Below are 19,342 nucleotides of genomic sequence, written 5' to 3'. Positions count from 1 at the left end.
GAGCATAACGAAAAGAATCACTTCTACAAAAACATTTTATAAACATGGTGTTTCAGTTAGTTCCTTACACCAGAACGTTTCATTTCTCAACTGAAGAGAGAAAAGGAAACTTGGTGGCGATGCAGTTTCTTAATGAACAATTCAGGTATGCGCAACAGCCAGCCTCCAACCATTCATACAGACGAGACTTCAGTATCCACAGGTGAGGCATTAGGTGAAGAATTAATTAGAATGGCATTCAATACACACATGCATTGCTCTTTTTTCTTCACCCTGCTCTAATCACTTAAGTTTAATCATTTAAATGGAACTGAAATTATGTAATTTAAGAACTACCTAAGAACTACCTGGAAAAGTCAATCAAATAGAGAAGCAGATTACTTCTTTCTCGCAGTCTTCTTGTAGATAACAAAGTTCTGCACCATCTTAAATAACATCAAAAACAAGGCTTGCCACCAGCTCTGATGTCTTGGCCACATGGGAACAATGGATGTCCAGATATAGCCACAGGCACCAATATACTACAGGAACAAAGAGCTCAGAAAATACTCAGAGGATGAGGGACTTGTACCCTTGAAAGCACCGACTCCGAAAACAACCAACTTCATTGACCTTCCAGTCGATAATGAAAGGACGGTATCATGACAAACTAACAAATGAACAGAGGCTGCCAGTGTGACATCATGGTCAAAAGATCAGATGTGTTCCCCTGAGTACAGTTTCGACTGGGGAGATTGAAGATCACAGGAATTGCCATGCTGGATCAAAGGAAATCCTTACCATACGCCCAAACTATGGGCTAGTTTGCACGGCCAAGAGGCAGCCAGACTGTCACCAACATCCCCAGGCGATGTGATGTCTCCACCAGGACACAGACAAGCAACAATTCAACATAAAATCTTCCTAAATTTCCTTCAAATCGGTGCTAACATAAAACGCATTCCAAAAAAATCGCAAAAGGTCTTAAGTGTCAGCAGCTTTCACCTGGGTTCTACAGGACTTTTCAAGTCCTACATAATTTTTAGATAAGCATAGGAATATTCACAAAACATCTACAGTTCTTCAGCCCACCTGCTTAAACACATGCTCACACAGATGCTTAACCAGAGTTTATAAGGTATCAAAAATCTCTCAAAGTTCTTAACAACAGAATTAAATAAACACAAGGAAGTTTGCCTTCATGGAAACATCAGGCTTCTCAATATCGGCATTCATCTTGTTTACTCAAAGCAGTATGTCCACCCCTGGTATTTACCACCAGTTTCATTTCACCTTTTTTTCCCTCACTTCATAAGTCATGGCACAAAGGTCAGATTGCCGCTGTGGAAGAAGAAAAAAAGCTTACCATCATTGGGCAGTCTTCCTTGAGATACATGTCAGTGTGTATGTATTCAGAACGGTAAGTATGGACATCCTCATGGACATCCTGTCTGTTGTGGGCCTGCAACTCATCCCAGCCACAAGGCTTCAGTGCAGGCAGAGCAAGCAGTTAATGTGGATTTGTACTATACATCTCCAAATGGCCCAATTACTATCTGTTAAGATTATTTTCTTCTTCAAATGACAACGCACATACATATTCAGAAGGCGAGTAACTCCAAGCGTTAATTCCCTCTCTGGCTCTCCTCAAGAGCAAGTGGGGAGGGGCATCTCAAGCGCTTCAGAGAGGTCTGCAAACCACAATCCACCTAATTTGGCATCATTCCTGGAAGCATCTGCAACGGTACAGAGTTCAATGGAACTCTGCACGCCAGCTCTGTAGATGTCAAGAATGGAGACATCCACTGGAGAGGCCATTGTATAACTTGACCTTTGATGGAATTTACTGACAGCCAGAGGCACGAACACTCAGGCAGTATCACCACATCTCCTCATACAACATGTTATGCAATTACCAGTATCACTGCACCTCTTTATCTCCCAGTTCATGACACAAATGAACAGAGGCCACCTGACGGGTTTGGTTGGGTGCAGACAGGAAGAAGATGGTCTGCTTGACATCAAACGTCTGAGGAGACATACCACTTTGCCCGTGAAGATCTGGGGTTCGCTGGAGGGAAGAGAAGGGCTATTTTCCGGCTCCAGTGAAACTTAAGATATGACCTTAGCAAAGCATATAAGAAACCTTATCTGGGAAGGGGGAATAAAGCCGCTGGATGTCAAGGCATTTAGCAGCAGGTCTTTCTCACCCTCTGGCAGAGCTTCTTGCTACCAGGACAGTCACATTTAAGAACATGGTTAGAATAATAAACAAGCTGCCACAGGCTCATGTTATCACGCTGTCTGGATGGTGTGACCCTGCTTAGGATCCCATGCTGGGATAGAGGTCAGCGCTCCTTTCCCAAAGCTCCATACTGAATTGTAGGACCACAGGGTCAAAGAAAACTGTAAAACCCTCAGATGGACAGAAGTTCAGGTATCTGCAGTGGTGTAATCTATACATTACTGCTTATTAGTCCCAGCAAACAATCCAGAATGACTGAAACACGAGTCTGTGTAGGGATGAGATGTCTAAGAGAAGAGAAGCTGCTTCTGATCATCCTTATGAGTCCCTTCCAACTTGAGATATTCTATCATTCTGTGATTCTATAATAACAATCATTATCTAGCATCAAAATCTAGAGGCAGTAGTTCAGAGGAGGGACTGGAGGAAATGTCCTGACTTCTGTGTGACTCGGTCAAGGAGGACAAACGAGCTTCTCTGGTAGCTCTGGCTTTAGCGTTCCCCCAGCCTGTCCCAGCCAGACCAAAGTCCACAGGATCACCACCAATGCATCTCACCTGATCTTGCAGCAGGGTTTCGGGGGAAGACAGATTAGACAGGTATCAATTAATCCGTCAGACTACAGAACCAAGAAGGCGCTTACCAGGAATCCAAGAAACAGGCTGGCCTGTAGGCAACGGAGCCAGCACTTGTTGGCACCTGTGGAAGTAAATTTTGCAAAACCCACTGCTTCTGCAAACTGTCCCTTCAGACGTTATCCCACATTTCTCATTTGTAGCCTGTCGGCTAAAACAGCTTTCCACCACTGATATATTCAGCATTCCTGATGCTGGGTTCCTGCCAGGCACACTGGATTCCCTGGCTCCACAGCTTTCAACAGCAAGGATGGGATTTCAGAATATCTGGTTTAAAATTACTTGAGCATGAAGACCTTAAAATGCAAATGATACAGTTGGCAAGGACCTGAAACTATTTTTGACTTACTTAACACCTCCCATGTCGGGGGAAGAATTCTATGTCCCAGAACAAGTGAACTGATTTATTTATCTGGTATCTCTAAGTAAACCAGACCTTCCTAAAAAGCACAGAGTACTTATGGACATTTACTGCACATTTAGGGGCTTCATTAAATGACTAATGTAGAGTAATTCAGCTGATGGCCACAGGATTACGGGGGCGGGGGGGTGGGGTGGGGGGTGTCCCTTTTCTGGTTTTGTTTCTACTTTTTTCCCCCCAGTAGGAAGATGTCTGGCACAGTCCTTTTTGTTTCAAGACAAATGTTGGTTTACAGTTGGACTTGATCTTAAAGGTCTTTTCCAACTTAAGTGATTCTATGTCAACCGGTCTTCTGGGTGGCCAAGCAGCTGCTGTGCACAGGTTACCATGATTCCCTCCCTAGGCAAGGGATATATGCCAACAGACCTGTAAAAATATATATATTCTCTAATATGTAGAGAGGTTCTTATTTCAACCACGCGAATACCTGACACTGAGATACAGAGAAGCTAACTTCTAACAGCATGTACTCTACCCAAACACTCTGGGGGTTGGCTATAATATACACAACACGTTGGGAACACGAGGAGGAAAGAACACATCCAGTGCTAGTAAGCAGCCTCCTGACACAATGGTATCTTGTGACAGTGGTCCTTGAAAAGGTCAGGAAGCTGCAAAATTGAACAGTACACATCTCAGCTCTTGCTCCCTAGCACTGACTGGGTGCTGTGGTGTTGGGCCCAGCTGGGCTCCTAGTCTGTGCCCAAAAAAAGGGAGAAGAGGGAGGACAGAAATGGCAGAAACAGGTGGAAGGAGTAAGATACCTTGTTACATCCCAAGATCTGGTGCACAGGAGCAGGATGTTTGCAAGGTGCGCTTGAAGGTTTAGATATACAGAACTGATAACAGTTTTGTCACAGGTTCCAGAATTCAACATTGGTTGATGTTGTTGGAGAGGAATGATACTCCTGATGGATGCACCCAGTGCTAGGGTCTTCCTGGCAGCACCAAAGACAGGATTCCTAAAGAACATAAGCAGCATGCAAGTTCTTCGTTGAGTTAGACACATGCATCCTACTATTCTGCACCCTTGAAGTCTATACACCCTTGAAGAAAGTCTTCCATCAAGACAGTTACCTCTTTAGGAAGACCAGACTTGTAAAGGCAAACTGTATGTACTAGGTCAGGAGTCACAAGAGACACATTCACTGTTGCCTGCAGGATAACTCTTGCTATTCCTGAAGACTGACTGGAGTTGGGACAATGGCATCTCAATATTAGGAGAAATGTACTCAACTGAGCACTTAATCTAATCACAGATGGAGAACATGCAGCAAGCAATAAAACTCAATAAAATAATTAAATATATATTACTTAGCCACCCTGCTAGAAACTGATTGCACAAACTCTGACTTTGCCATAACTGGAATATCCAAGCTGGGGTAGCATCATTCAGAAGGACAATGGTTGTACGTTCTGCACTGAAAAGTGCAGAATACTCAAAAAAAATTAAGAGGGTGTTCATGTTTTCTTAAACAAGATCCTGAGAAATTTTGAAGTCATCTTGGTACATTTGCAAGAGGAAGAGAGGCTTTATTGCAAAGGGGCACAACAAACTTATGCGGGATGACCAACATGAAGAGGCCAAAGGTAGTCTGAAGCTGTTAAAGATGAGAATTAGTAGTGAAGGTTTATGACCAAAAACTTCCACATCTCACCCTATGTTCATAAGACACAGCCCACCTGGCCCTATCACATACGGAACTCTGCCTCTTGCCACTGGGGCTGAAGTGACTGTGCTGTTTCTCAAGGGGTACCAGGTTTCCTCCTCCGTCGCTTACACGTCAAGCTGTAAATGTGCAGGGCATGGCTGGATACAAAGATGGACAAGTAAGAGTCCAAATGCACACTCATTTAAGCCATTCTGAGAAGCAGATGTTGCTCTGAAAAATAAGAACCTATAGCAACATTTGGGTTGATATTCCACTAGGTATTATTGCACTACAGAACACACCAAGGCAGGGAGCATACCTGCCTAAATCATAATGGTTATTATCCCACCAACAGAGCAGCTGATGGGATTGTGCAGACTGAGGGTGATGAGGAATAAAAACAGTACCTCCAGGAAGATATGAAGGCCAAAGTGTCAAAGGCATCCAGCACTGGCTAGCAGCACCAGGTGAGAGCCATGGGTTCAGATCTGTGATAACAGACCCCAGGGAACTGTACAGTGCCTTCTAAGTGAATGAACAGCCAAGCTCAAAGCTGGTACTGGATGGCGAAGGATGTACTTATGACACCTCCTCCACAGAGACTTGCCCAAGCAGACCAGAGGTGGACTGGAAAGGGCTGGTGCTGAAGGTGGTGGGCCCAATGGCTGAATAGGTGTTCTGTCGAAGATGAGACTACAAGAACAGCAGTATAGCTTCAGACCAAAGGTCCATCTAGCCCATGATCTTTGCTTTGACAGTTGCCAACAATGGATTATTAAAGAAGTATGAACAGGATGAGCATGCAGGGCTTCTCCCCAGGACACTCCAGGCCTCCAACAAGCTGCATTTTATAGACTTCCTGAGGCAAAACTGGGACCAGTTATTTAACAGCTGTTGATGGAATCTTCTCCCATTCCCTAGTTCCTGTGGTTTTTGAACCTTTGTAAACTTTTAACATCCATAGCAGTTCCTGCAGCAAGGAATCATACAGGTTAATTGCATAGCGTATGAAGAGCACTTCTTTTTGAACCTGGCTCCTAGTAGCCTCATGTGATGCCCCAGTATTTTCATATCGAAAAAGACTAACAGTCAACCCCTGTTCATGACTCTGTAGATCTTTTCCATATTATCCTTTGGCTGCCTCTTTTCCAGCCAGAAGTGTATTGGTCCAGTTAGTTGCTCCTTGTATAAAACACATCTGATACTTCTTCTTATCCTCACGTTCTTCTCCAAAACTCTTCCAATACTACTACATCTTTTTTAAAGGTGTGCAATGGAACTGAACTTCCACACAGCATTCAGCATGTGAATGTATCATGGATTTCTACAGGTGCTTAAAAATATTCTCTGGTTTATTCTCTCCTTTTTTCATTCCTAATGTTCTTTTTGTCTCTGTGACAACCACCAGGTACTAAGTTGACACTGGCATGGAACAATCTATTACAGCCACAAGGTACAATTTCTAAGTGGTAATGGACAAATCAGAGCCCACCCCCTTAATATAAAGAAATGACTGATTTTCCACAAGCATCTCCTTACAGCATTTAGTCTCATAAGGTTCCTCTGCAATGCTTCAGAGCTAATCCTTGTCTTCATTACTTCAAATTAGTATTGGGAAGCACTAAAACATCACCAAGCCCTCGGTCTCCAAATGCCTAAACATTCAGGGCAGCATTGCTGCCAGCACGCACGCCTGCAGAACTATGGTCATCAGCTTCTTCCACTGTGACAATCTGCCAGCTATTCCTACCACCTGCTGCTTATCTTCCAGTAATTATTTATCCAGGAGCCTCCTTCTTACGCTATGTCTTAGTTTCCCTAAAAGCCTTTGCTGAGGGACTTGGGCGTTTTGGAAATTCAGCCAGACCTACCCAACTGATGCACCTGCTGACCCCTTCACATCCACTTCTTAATACTCTGCCTTATAGTTTCTACCAACTTACTCCATACAGATTTTATAGCATCTGGTCTAGGCTTTTGTGGATGCCTTGGACCCCAGAGAAAAACTGGTATCACATCAGACACCTTCCAGTGACTTTAAGGAAGAGTTCATATACATAGTTAAAAGTTCAACGATTCCACCCTCCATAACTCCTGGGTGAATACCATCTGATCCTGGTGACTGATAATGTTAATTTTGTCTATCTACATCACCATCTCATCTCCAGACATTTCAGCCTGAGACAGATGAAAACACAAAAAGAACTGCATTCATTTTTCTGCTATGAGTTTAGCTGCCCCAAGTGCCTCTTTTAGAATTCAGTTTTGTATAGGTCCTACAGGTTGTCAGGCAAGTTTTCTGCTTCTGATGTGACTGAAGAGAATCTATTTTTCAGGTTTTTATCAATTTCAGGTTATTTCTCTTTTTCCTCTTTTCATGATGTTTTCACATATTTTTAGCTTGTTTTTCTCACTTTACCCACTTTTTTTTCCTTTTCAGGATGCTTTCGTATACTGTCTTACCCTTATGTTTAGGTAGGCTGATATGATTTTATCATTTTTTGAGTATTTCTTGAGAGGTACATTTGATCTTAATTCCTACCATAGTGTCCTTAAATACCTTCACGCCACCTGCAAGGATATAATTCTCAGTTGCCCTCTCAGCTCCTTTTTGACAACCTTATCCAATTTCAGATAATTCCTCTTTCTGCATTAAAACAGAACTACGGATGATTTTTCAGTCTCTCTCTCAACATCTTTGCAGGAACAACATGCATTATTGTCACTGTCACAGAGCATCCTTTCAGAAGCAGGATTTTGAAGGAGGTTCTGGAAAAACCCAAGGCCAGCACTGCTTCTCACCCTCTGGGCTCCCTGCCTAGCAGCTCCCTGAAGTGCAGTGGATGTAGTTGAAGTGCCCCATAACTGCTGCATTTCCCGCGCCTTGATCTCCATCAGAGGTTCCTGGCCAGTCGAAGGCTCTGTGACATCATGTGAACACAAGATGTTCCACTCAGGTGTCTTCAGCAAAGAAAGCTATGGCTGGTTTTCTTGGGGAGGGCTCAGCAGGGACCTGTTCACAGGCATTCCCCAGTCTTTGTTTTATGGAGAAAGCAACCATAAAGGAGGCAGTCAGCGACGGGGCATGAAGGCATCAGCCGGCACCAACTCAGGCCTCAACTAGGTGCAGCTGTCAGAAATGGCACACTGTGATTTCCCAACCAAGAGCCTACACAAATCATTTTGATGGTCCTTTTCAACACACGGCTTACAGGAGCTGCATGTTGTACAAGTACACGGGGCTCGTCCATCACTCAAATCAGGCATCTGCATCTCTCATGGAGGTATGTATTTTTTACAAGCTGACAAATAACAGCTTTTGGTACAGCCACCTTCCTTCCGCTTGAGAGAGAAACGGAGATCAGAGGTACTCTGAAGGAGCAAATGGAAAGACCAGATGACCATAGAGAAGCATGAAGGAGAGGAAAGTGCTGGACGCAAATGATGCCAGGCCACAGCCTAAACCATTTTGTGCACTGGCAGTGATCAAGAAGAACATGTACAGAAAAATAATAAGAATAAACATTGTTCTGAACAAAAAGGAAGATGTAAGTGATAAAAGAAAGAAACATCAGAGAGTAGATGAGTAGAAAAAAAAAACCAACAGTTGAGTGGAACTATATAACCTGGGGCATCTTACACTTGTATGAATGAGACCAGATGAAATAGAGGGTAACAGGGAGGACAGAGACATTTTTGTGGCCCTAGGGAAATGTCTGGACAGAAGTCTCTGGCAGTGACACTCAGGGACATACCTGCACCCACAGCATGGCTGGGAATGAGGACTGCCATTCAGGACATTTACAGAATGAATGAATAACTGAGGTCCAGCTGACAAGTGGAAGGGGGAGAACTCCTGCTCATCTCTTCAGGACCTTAGTGAGGTTCCACTTACTTTGGAATACAACTGTCTTAGTAAATAAAAGTTGTTAAGATAATTTTGGAAGTAACATGGTCCAAGACTGAAGCAATAACAGATATACATGTCAGCTCTCTTAGTATAAAACAGAGTCAACGTAGGGTTTATGAAGTTGTATTTCTACACTGGGTGGTCGTCTAACGAGGCTAACTTGGTAAGCATTAACCTGTGATTCAAACTGACACCCAGGAGGTGACAGGAGTTGCCACGATGCACTCTTTCTTATTTGACTTTCACATCCTCAGAGATGTTGCCTATATTTAAACAATCTGAAAGCAACATTTTTGTGCAGGACCCTGCATAAAATTCAACTAAGGAAAGAACCAGTGTTCTCCATTCACTACCTAGACCTCCTCAAGTCGCCGCTTCTGCTCTACCACGAGGCAATTGCCCTAAACCCTTTTTCAGACAGTGTCTTCACCGCACCTGCTCTGCTCCATTATTGGGCTTTTGGGCCTTTGTAAAGAAAACCGCCACACATCTGTAACAGGACTGGAATGCTATCCATTTTTTATACCTGGATCCAATTCAATCCCAATGTCTCTCTCTCCCAAGTTTCTGCAGCGCGTGTCCTTTCTGCGGCGATGCACCAGCAGTCTTGAGCAAATCCACCTAGCTGAACAAAGACCCCTTGGAACAACAGCTGCTGAAGTGCTTTAGATGTAGGAAGTGTAAATTCTTTTCTTTCATGTGATTTTGAACTAGAATTCACATACCTTTTGTCAAAACAATAGCAAATTTAATCCCCAAACTGCTTCACTTATGTTTGAAATTAACACATCATAACTGAACTTGGTAAAAAGCTTGTAATTTGTTTCATAGAGTTTATAGCCAAAGGAATTAATTCAGCTACCTAGTCACAATTTTTGTATATGGCAATCCATTCCTGCCACTGTCCTGATACGGAGCACAGTAATACACATTAGATTAACCTACTCGATCACTGGAGACCACATTACTGAGATGGAGAACAAAGAGGAGATCAAAGGCCACTAATGCCCTTAACTATCCCCTTTAGGGTTAGGGAAGTGACGAGGTGAGAACACATCCGTTGATCTAGGCAGATGATTCATGTCTCAAGCTGCAGAGGAAGAGGCTACACACCCAAAATTTCAGGTAATTTGGATGGGGTGGCTGCAGGGGGGAAGAGAACCTTCCACTGAGCTGGTGATCTGCACAAGAGTAACCCATAAAACATAGGCATATTCAAAACAATACTCTCTCTGCTACCTCTGAGCACTGACCTATATGTTCCAGTGCCTTGTTCTGAGGGAAGGCCAGTCCCTGATGCTCCTAGAAAAATGGTGAAAAGGTCCAGAGACAGCTCTTGGCCACCTCCCGCCTGACCCGTGCTGGCAGCAATCCCGAAGCTCCGAAGCATGAGATGTGATTATGATTCCTTAATGCAGACTGAAAGTGTTATGGGCAAATGAAAGGCAGTACAACGCTTCCTGTTCTTTACAGGCGGTGAAATAAGGGGAAAATAAAGAGATATTAAAAATAAATAAATAAATACACTCACAGAACTTGAAGCCAGAAGAGACCACCACAATCATCCATGCAACTTATGCCTACTTCATACCCTGTCCTCCTGTATACATCTAATCTCAAGCCCTAGAATGGAAGGAAGCCCATGAGGCTGATAAAATACGAATATGAATTGCTTGAGTGTGGTATATACCCCTATACTGAGCTTTAGCTTACAACTCCGCTTTGTTTACAAACCAAAATTTCATATATTTGACTCTTGGTAACCCTTGCAACACAGATTTTTATGATACTGAACACACAGACCTGAAGATCAAACCACACTGCCCATTCTCCACTGCACTGATATGTTACATTGCTTCCTTTTAGGTTAAAACTTGCTTGTTTTCAGACTAAGTAAGACTTTTGGGGAAAGTCCGCAGAAAGCTTTTAGGCATGTTTGAGAGCTCTATGCATGGAAAAACACAGAGATAGAATACACAAAACTGCACGACAGGTTTTGTCCAAAACAAAGTCTAATACAATAGTTCTCTTCAATCATACAAAGATTGTGGTGTTCGTATCACTGACGATTCTGTAAGTTTTCATCTAAAGAGAATGAATTCACGTGCCATTCAGACCAGGTTTCCATAATTTGTATGAAATGCCTACCAAACCTTTCCTTTTATTATTTTTTCTTTTATTTATATATATAAATAATATTAAATATTATTCCTTTCATTGCCTTTAGCAAAAAGTGATTTCTCTAACGGTCCAGATCCATTTCAACCACAAATCCAGCCTGGCTACCACCAAGAGGAATGACTGAGGCCCGTTTCCCTTCTGTAATCTCACCCCTTTGCCAGCTTATCTTTGGGAAATGTCCACTTGCTCCTTGGATATATTCCAGGACCGCTGTGCATGGCCAGAAGTCCCTTGCTGACTGTCACTTGCTCCAGCCCTGTTGATTTCACCTTCTGACCATGTATCTTTGCTCTGCTGCTGTTGCGTTTGTTTCTCTTGTTCGTGCCTGCCCCAGGTAATTACTTGGGCCTCCAAATCCATGACCTTTTTAGTACTGAAAAGCCTCAATTCAGGATGGATCTACGCCTACGCGTGCCATAAATAATTCTGCCAGGACAATGACCAGCACCAGATGGTGCACTGGAAGTCCTCTGAACTCCTTAAACAGAGAGCAGTTTACCGCCACGTTTTCTGGATCAGGAAAGGAGAAGACACACCAAACAAAGCTCCAACACCTCTGCACCTGCTCAGGAGGGGGGTGGAAATTCAGATACACCCTCTAAGCTCAGCTTTTTCCAGCAGCTAACTCTAGCTGAGTCTCCCTACTCTGCATCTGTATTTCAATGGCTCACCTTTCAGACACACTTAAATCCTATACAAACACTAATATCACACTAACCTACACTGTAGGTTATACTATATACTATATCAATCCTACACTAATACTATATGACATATTTTTAAAAGATCTCTTTAGCCCAAATAGTTTCCTGAACACCAGTGTATTTGCATTAGGTTACTACTGTCTTTTTGATTCACTGTTTCGTATGCTTCCCAAGGCTGCTTTTACTTTCCTGAGCAGTATCTGTCACACCTAAAGATATTTTTTTCAAGCTGTAAGAGCCATTTGTCCCACTGTTTCACTTTAGCACAATTTCCCATTCCAAAGGTTCATATCAGAGTTCCACTTTTTGGTACTTAGGCAACAAATTTTATTATGTCGATCCAAATGGCTCAATTATTGCTGTTTTTTGAGTCAGTTCTTGCACATTACTTAACACTAAGTCAAGAACATCTCTCTGTGTACTCTAGTACTAGCTGTTCCAAGAGGCAGAAATTGCTGCTTTGAACCTACTCTTACTGTGCTATCTGACCAGTTTATTCACAGGTAATTTAAGTCCCCATTATCATTTGGTTAGACTTTCCCACTTCTTTGATCTCTGTCAACATTATGCACTCAACATCCTTTTGTTGATCCAGGAGCTAATAGTATAGAAGACTACTAACAGATTTACTTTCTTATGGGTTGGGAGTGTAACCCTCCATAAGCAGTTGAGTAGGTGATTATAATTCTCCAGTAGCACTATGCATTGCAACACTGGAAACACTCTGCATTTCCAGGATGATCATGTTGGGTTCCTTGTAGCAACTTCAACGGCTAATTACCATTGCTGTTACAAACGCACACTGGGCTTCTTTTCTGAATATATCTGTCTGATTTTCAGTGTCTGAATCGTACACAACACCTTAAAAGTGATGACTGAGAAACCTCCTCTAATTCTCACTCATTCCATCCTAAATAGAAGATTGACTTTAAAAATAATGGGGTTTAAGTAATTTATTACTGGCGGGGGGGGGGGACACGGACAGACCGATGGACACACACAAAAGAGGCCAACCCTTGCTTTTGGCATTCAGAGCCTTTAGGGAGCTTGTTTGGTGTTCTCAAGGTTTTTTTGTGCAGTCTTCACTTAAAGCAATGTGCTCAGTGGGTAACTGAAAGTTGACTTTCTTCAGCAATCACGTAGCTCCATAACTGCTAAGATTATACAGAAATGAAACAGTATTGTGAGACTTGCGATAACATAATGCATGTTGGGAAAACTGATTATATACTTTTGCCTGCTATATAAGACAACTGTTCCACTGTTCTGCGTATCTATTGTGTATTTTCTACATGTGGGCATGTAAGGTGATTGGTGATCGATGATTTCTTTGCCTTCTCTATAGTAAATACACTAGTTGGAGTGTATTCATCTCTCTTTAAATATTATCGTTTGGGACTTTTCCCAAACTTTTAACATTATTTCCAAAATACTAGCCCCAGAACTAGAGACTGTAATGATCCCAGCCACACTGCACACCCCAACGGTGTCACCCTTTTCCCTATCTCAAATAGATATGAATGCTCAGTTTTAATTATACAGGCTTGTATATACACCTTACTTAAAAAACCCTTCAAGTACTGAACTATTTCCCAAATAAAAAGGGCTTTCTCTTCCACAATTAGATTTGCATGTGAATTCTGTTGTAATTCTATATGGAAAAAACTTAAATCTCCTCCTCTCAGGTCTCCACAATGGCTCTCTCTTTTTCTCTCCAAGATGTTCCTTATTTTCCCATCTATCGTCAACCCAACATCTTCAGCTCTCTCCAGTATCAAGTGGAGACTGAGGCACAGGCAAGAAGCCAGGATTTATTCCTCAAAAATCAGCTAAGACAACAGCCAAAAATGAAAACTGCATTATCAATCACGTTCAGGGGAACTGGTCTGCAGCCAGCTATGGGAATTGCCATTTGGAGGGCATGTTGAATCCCCAGCTGCTCATGGATCACCTGGTACCGGTCAGATCCAACTCTGGGCTTTCCATCCTACCCGTCTAAAAGGTTTGGTTCTTCCATCTTTAACACGGGGCCATTTGCTGGCTTCCCTGGGACTCTTTTTCAGAAGTAGCCCAGGCTACTGCAGTAAGCTCAGGAGAGATCTAAACCTCCAGGCATCTGGAAACTGCAAACGACTTGTCCTGTGTTAAGCAATAGTTAATGCTTAGAGTATGTGCTACCTGAACAAGCTTGAGCTCTGAACAAGCTCGAAGACGACTTCTGTAAGAAGTCTAAGGTGTTGGGTTTTTGACCTATAAAGTCTTAAGTGGCTCTGCCTACTTGAGAAATTCCTCTCCCTTTGCATCATACTGCACCGTGCGGAGTGCCAGAGGTAACACTGTCTGCGTTCTGCTGAACAGGGTGGATGGCAGGCGCGTCCCCAGCAGCTGCCTGGTGTCTCCCTGCTCACGCTCCACGGATCACTGACCTGCAAAACTGAAAATCCGGGCATTTCCCAGAAGAACCAGTCACAGGGGCACGGGGTGTGAGGAGAAATTCGACACTGGGGTTATTTTATTATAGATAAAGAAGATATTTTTAAAGTTAGCTTCTAAGAATGCAACACACAGTGATCAAAGTCTGTTTCTGTAGACAATCCCAGAGAATATGGCAGGGAGCAATGAAACCAAGAAAATGTTCTGGTAGAAGTATATTTGGTGAGGCTCCATCACTTACGTGCAGGATTTCCTATATTAAATTAAGAATGTATTTCTAAAAATACATTGTCCAGAACAGTGTGAAGTTAATTATAAGTTGAAGAGAACTTTGCTTGAACATAGGGTAACTCTGCACCACTTATCCTTAAGCAATCTTATTATTCCACTGAACTAAGAGAGCATTGCTCTGAAAATAGGACTGGGCCATCCACTCTTCCAAGCTAAGCTCTGCAGTTTGTGTTCTCCTGCGATGGGCACGAAAGCTGATGGCATCTTACTGGGTCTGACATAAAAATGGTGTAAAAGCTATACTTCTAAACTCCTTAACTGTAAAGATCATAATGTTATGTACCTAAATTACATATAAAGAACCAATTGTGCGGGTATGTGTGAACAGGCTTAAGTTTGTTTAAATAAGTTCCAGTGACATCACAGTTAAGCACATGATCTAACGTTTCTGCAAGATTGGGATGCTGACAACCATATGTAAAATGAAATCTCCCAATAAAGCCCAATTCAGGTGTATGTAGTATCCAACTAACTAAATGAGAACTAAATGTAGTTCCTCCCACTAATTTCTTACTTATGTTGTACCTTAACAGTTACAACGCCATTTTCCATTGTGTCTTTCCAGAGGCAGGAAGCCACTGCAGGATCAGGACCCAAACAATTTCAAATGGCATTCTATATTCCGAGTTTCAATATGCAGTGGCAGCATTAGAAACCACACCGTTAAGAAACACATGAGAGCAGTCACAGGTACACTCGACTACGCTTTCCCAGAGCACGGTACGGGGCACCAGACAAATATCCTGCTGCAAGAGGCACAGCCTGACCCTCCGACCCCCGATCCCAACACTGCCCTCTGAAACCAGACCCAGACGGTTTTCCGCACTGGATTCAGCGGGATATGGCATAGGAACAACCACCTGCGCGCACACAGTGGCGGAATCAAGGCCTGAAAACATATACACTGCAGGTCAGTATCTGTGTACACAGCCCCAACAGATTAGATTAGCATTTCCCCGACCCTCTCCATTTCAAGGATGGTTTTTAAAGGATGGAGTCCATTCGTTAATCTGACCCTATTCTGCGCTTAGTATTCAAAACATCTTGTTTGTGCTGCTGTGACAGCAGGCGACACAAAAATCCCACTTTGTATCACTTCATCTGGCTAAAGACGTCCACGCATCACACAATAGGGGTTATCATCTTCTCATTTCGAAAAGGTCCACACTCGATACTTTGTGCTCAGTTGCGACACCACTGTAGTTTTTGTAAGGAATAAATATTGACTTTCCTGGACATTGCCTCACGACAGAACAGGACCTTGAGTACATTTGCCTAAGATATTTTTTTAGCCTGGTAATATAATTTTATAGCATAGCTTTTGTTCTGAGTAGTTCAAAAGCAGGGTGGAAAAACGGGCTTTACAAATGTCACAGATTGCCCATTTTCATTTTCAGACAATTGACCGTGTTCTAAAGCTGGCTCAACTGTATTTCTTGTCTTACATGACCATACAAAAATTATTACTTTAATTTAGATTTCCAAGCTACAAATGTAATTAAAATTACAACATACCACATTTGGAAAGTGAAGACTAGAAAAAGCCACGCAAAAACTAAGATTTAATATTAATGCAGGCTAGTTTGTAATTTTTTTGTTTTCAAGAACAAAAGCACACGACTGCCAAGCAAATTACCAACAGAAATGGGAGAGTACACACCAGGTCTCAAGAAATTGGGCTCTAAACTTAGCTTGTGCAGGAGATTGGTCTGTTCACTGAATAGCTCAGCTCTGTCTCTCAGCAGCATCTGCACCTCACGGCGAGATGTTCAGATGTTCTCTCCTTAGTAAAGGTCAGAAACCAGCATTAATTTCACTTACAAAAATACATGGTGGTGACACCACAGGCACCACTGTATGGGTAAAACACAATTTTCAGGTACAGGCAACACACAAGGTGAGAACTAGCAGGGTCAGTCATTCTGGTGGGCAAAGCCTGGATGTGTATTTTAGCTGTAACAGAAGCCAAGTAACCCACAGCAGCGTGTGTAAAACCTTCCAGATTTCATAAAAAAAAAAAAATAAATCATGTTTTCTGTCAGATGTTTAACATCTCAACATGTGACTCTACACATTCAGCTTTATAACATCAATTAAGATATGCAATAATCTTCATGGAATCGACCGACCACATCCAAAATTCAACATTAACACAACACAGCTACAGATCGCGACCGAACGAAGAGCCAACCATGTGCACCATCCCCTCTCCCCCACCGCAGTCTGCAGGGCTGGGGGGCAGGAACACGAAGCAACAAAACACAGGTGGACAGCTCACACGCAAAACGTCTCGTCGCTTTGGCTATAAATCCACAGCCAGGAAATAAAACCAAACACATTGCGCTGGGAGCTGAAGCAGCAAGGAGGGCAAAGGGGGGGGGGAGGAGCGGGAAGGCAAGGCAGGTGGAGCTGGGTAACACGCAGCTGCTCTTACCTGGAGCAGCTTTCCTTCGGCTGGAGTCACCTCCGCAACGTTTGCAAACTCCCCTTCCAGGACGATCGGCTCCACTTTGAGAGGGATCACCCTGATGATGGCTTTCTGCGTCGCCGACCTCTCCGACTCGACCCCCGCCGCCAGCGCCAGCCCTGTATGGTCCAGTGCTGCCTGCAGCGTCGCCATGAGCAGCCAGGGCCAGAGGACAGCCAGCTGCAGCTGGGGGCCAGCACTCATGCTACCAGCTGCAGCAGCGGGCTCCGGCCACACATACCGCTCAGGAATGCGTCCTCACCCTGCGGTGGGCTCCGGCCGTCGGCAAAGCTCGTCGGCTTGCCCAGCGTGCGGTCCCAGTGGCGGGGAGGCAGGAGAGCGGGGACAGAGCGCCTCGGTCACCGCCAGCACTGCTTACCGCACAACTTCTCCAGTCCTTGCCATCACCATTTCTCTTCCTTGGTGCCACGTGCTCAAAGGCCGCTGGGAGCTCAAAGGCATATTTTAAACAAACAAACAAACAAAAAACAAAAATCCTGAAGTATGAGTCCCTCCTCCAGCAGATAAATCCCAAAAGGTCAGCGGAACAGGTTGTAAGCAAGAAATCAGTTCGGCTCTACAGGAACACTGGGGCACGTTTGGAACGTGTCGGTCCCACAGAGATGAGGCCCAGGGAGATCTCCCCACAGACGTGGTGTCCTCGTGTCTCCTGCCCAAGGGTTAGGGAGATCCACAGGTTCAAAACATCCATCTCAAATACCCTCGAGAGACACCTCACCTTCTCGACAGCACTTCCCACCACGTCAGCTCAAGCTCTTCCCCCTGAATGTTACCTGCAGTTACCGGTGGCTTTCTCAGAAATTATGCTGGAGCTGTTGCTTGAATTTATGGTGAAAAGGAAGTTTGCTTCGGTACTGTTCTCCTCCAAATCAAGTCGATCCCTTCCATCCTGCTTGTGCCAGAAGTGCTTCATTCAAGTCTGAGATCAACTTTAGTCTTCTCCGGGCAATCCACGTTCCGAGTCTGACTCCGGGTGCAGTTCTCGAGAATAACTAATAAAGCATGGAGCTTCTCTTCAGAGTTTCAAGTTCCCAGGAAACGAAAAGGCTCCAAAAGACTTTGGAAGTTTAGCTACCACACCAAACATGTAGCAAGCAAAAAGTTACAGCATCTCTGGTTTCTCTCACACTTTTTCTGCGCGTGCCCGAGTTCTGGTATGACCGCTTCCACGCGCACATTAAGATCTCGACTGAAGGCCCCACAAAATAAAATATAAAGTTCTGTGGTCTGCCCGAAGGTCCCATGAAATGTGTCAAGGAGCCTTCATAACGGGGAGAACTCAGGCAGAGGCTGTTTTCAACTAAACCTAAAGTTACGGTGATCGCACAGCCATGAGGAGAAAAAATGATTTTAAAAAAATAAAATAATCTGCAAACCTGTTAGGCAGCGCGTGCCTGCTGGAGTCCACAGGGGCCGGGGTGGGTGGAAACTGGGCTGTAAATCCTGGGCCAAAGTTATTTCCAGCAGCTTAAGAAAACTGCGTGGGTCTGGTGATGTCTGGTCTCGGTCTTTAAAAAAACCCACCAACCCCCCAAAGTCGGTATTTATAATAACAAAAGGTTAAAAGCCAGCAGGCAGTCCCCGCGGCGCGCAGGCAGCAGGCAGGCAGGTGCGAGCGGAGCCGAAAGCACCCAGCAGGATCAAGGGCAGCACCGCCGCAGGCAGCGCTGCGGGGCCGGCGCGGCGGAGCGGAGCGGAGCGGAGCGGAGTGTCCGCAGCAGCGCGAGCCCCGCGCACCGCCCCCCCCGCGGGGCGCCCCCCCCCCTCGCTGCCGCGGCCGCGGGCGCCAGGCGCCGGGAGCGGGCGGGCAGCGGCGCCGGGCACATGGGCAGCGCGGCAGCGGAGCCCGGCGCCGCCGGCCCCCCCGCGGGCGGGCAGCCCCCGCCGCTCCGCCCCGGCACAAGCACGGCGAAGCCCCCCGGCCCGACCCCCGACCCCCGGCGCGGGCAGCTGCGGCCGCTCCTCCCCCGGGCCGGCCAGCGCGCTCCTACCTGCGGACACAACGGGAGGGTGGAGCAGCCGGAGCCACCGCCCCCCCGCCGGGCCGGGACCGCGGGCTCCCCCTCCCGCCCCGCCGCCCGCCTGCAGCTGGGCGGGACGGCACCGGGGTGCGGGGGGGCAGCGCCGGGGCCGGGGGCCCGGCCCGGCCCGCTGGGTCGCCGGTGCCGCCGCTACCGCGCCCGAGGCGCTGCCGCCGGGAGCTTCGGGCTCAGGCTGATGCCAGGGGCCCGGAGTTCGGCGGCTGATCCGCGCTGGCAGCGCTGCCCGGCGCGTAACGCTGCAGGTCGGACCTGAACCGCGGCGTGGGGCCGCAGCCGGGAAGCGGCGTGCGCGGAAACCCCGCAAAGCCTCCGCAGCCGCGCAGAAAGCGCGCACGGGCCGGCGCGGCGCTGGGAGCCGCCG

At 45.3% G+C, this 19,342-nt stretch overlaps 1 protein-coding gene across 3 annotated transcripts in view; it reads right to left on the bottom strand.

Moving 5' to 3' along the window:
* RNF43 (ring finger protein 43) overlaps positions 1-19,010 on the bottom strand; it is a 59,858-nt gene extending 40,848 nt beyond the window's left edge. For 2 of the 3 annotated variants that reach the window (XR_008732661.1, XM_055712911.1), the window contains exon 1: positions 16,886-18,648. Coding sequence is in view for 2 of the 3 variants with exons in the window: in XM_055712911.1 (XP_055568886.1) it covers positions 16,886-17,122 (237 nt within the window). In the remaining variant the exon portion in view is untranslated. Of the gene's footprint in view, positions 1-16,885; positions 18,649-18,930 lie in introns of those variants that run through there. The other variant, XM_055712921.1, reaches the window with a different exon arrangement.
* Between the last annotated feature and the right edge of the window lie 332 nt (positions 19,011-19,342).

Source organism: Falco cherrug, chromosome 1 (assembly GCF_023634085.1).
Source record: "Falco cherrug isolate bFalChe1 chromosome 1, bFalChe1.pri, whole genome shotgun sequence".
Lineage (NCBI taxonomy): Eukaryota > Metazoa > Chordata > Aves > Falconiformes > Falconidae > Falco > Falco cherrug.
The sequence above is the reverse complement of the archived record's forward strand: the minus strand, read 5'-3'. Positions and strand labels throughout refer to the sequence as shown.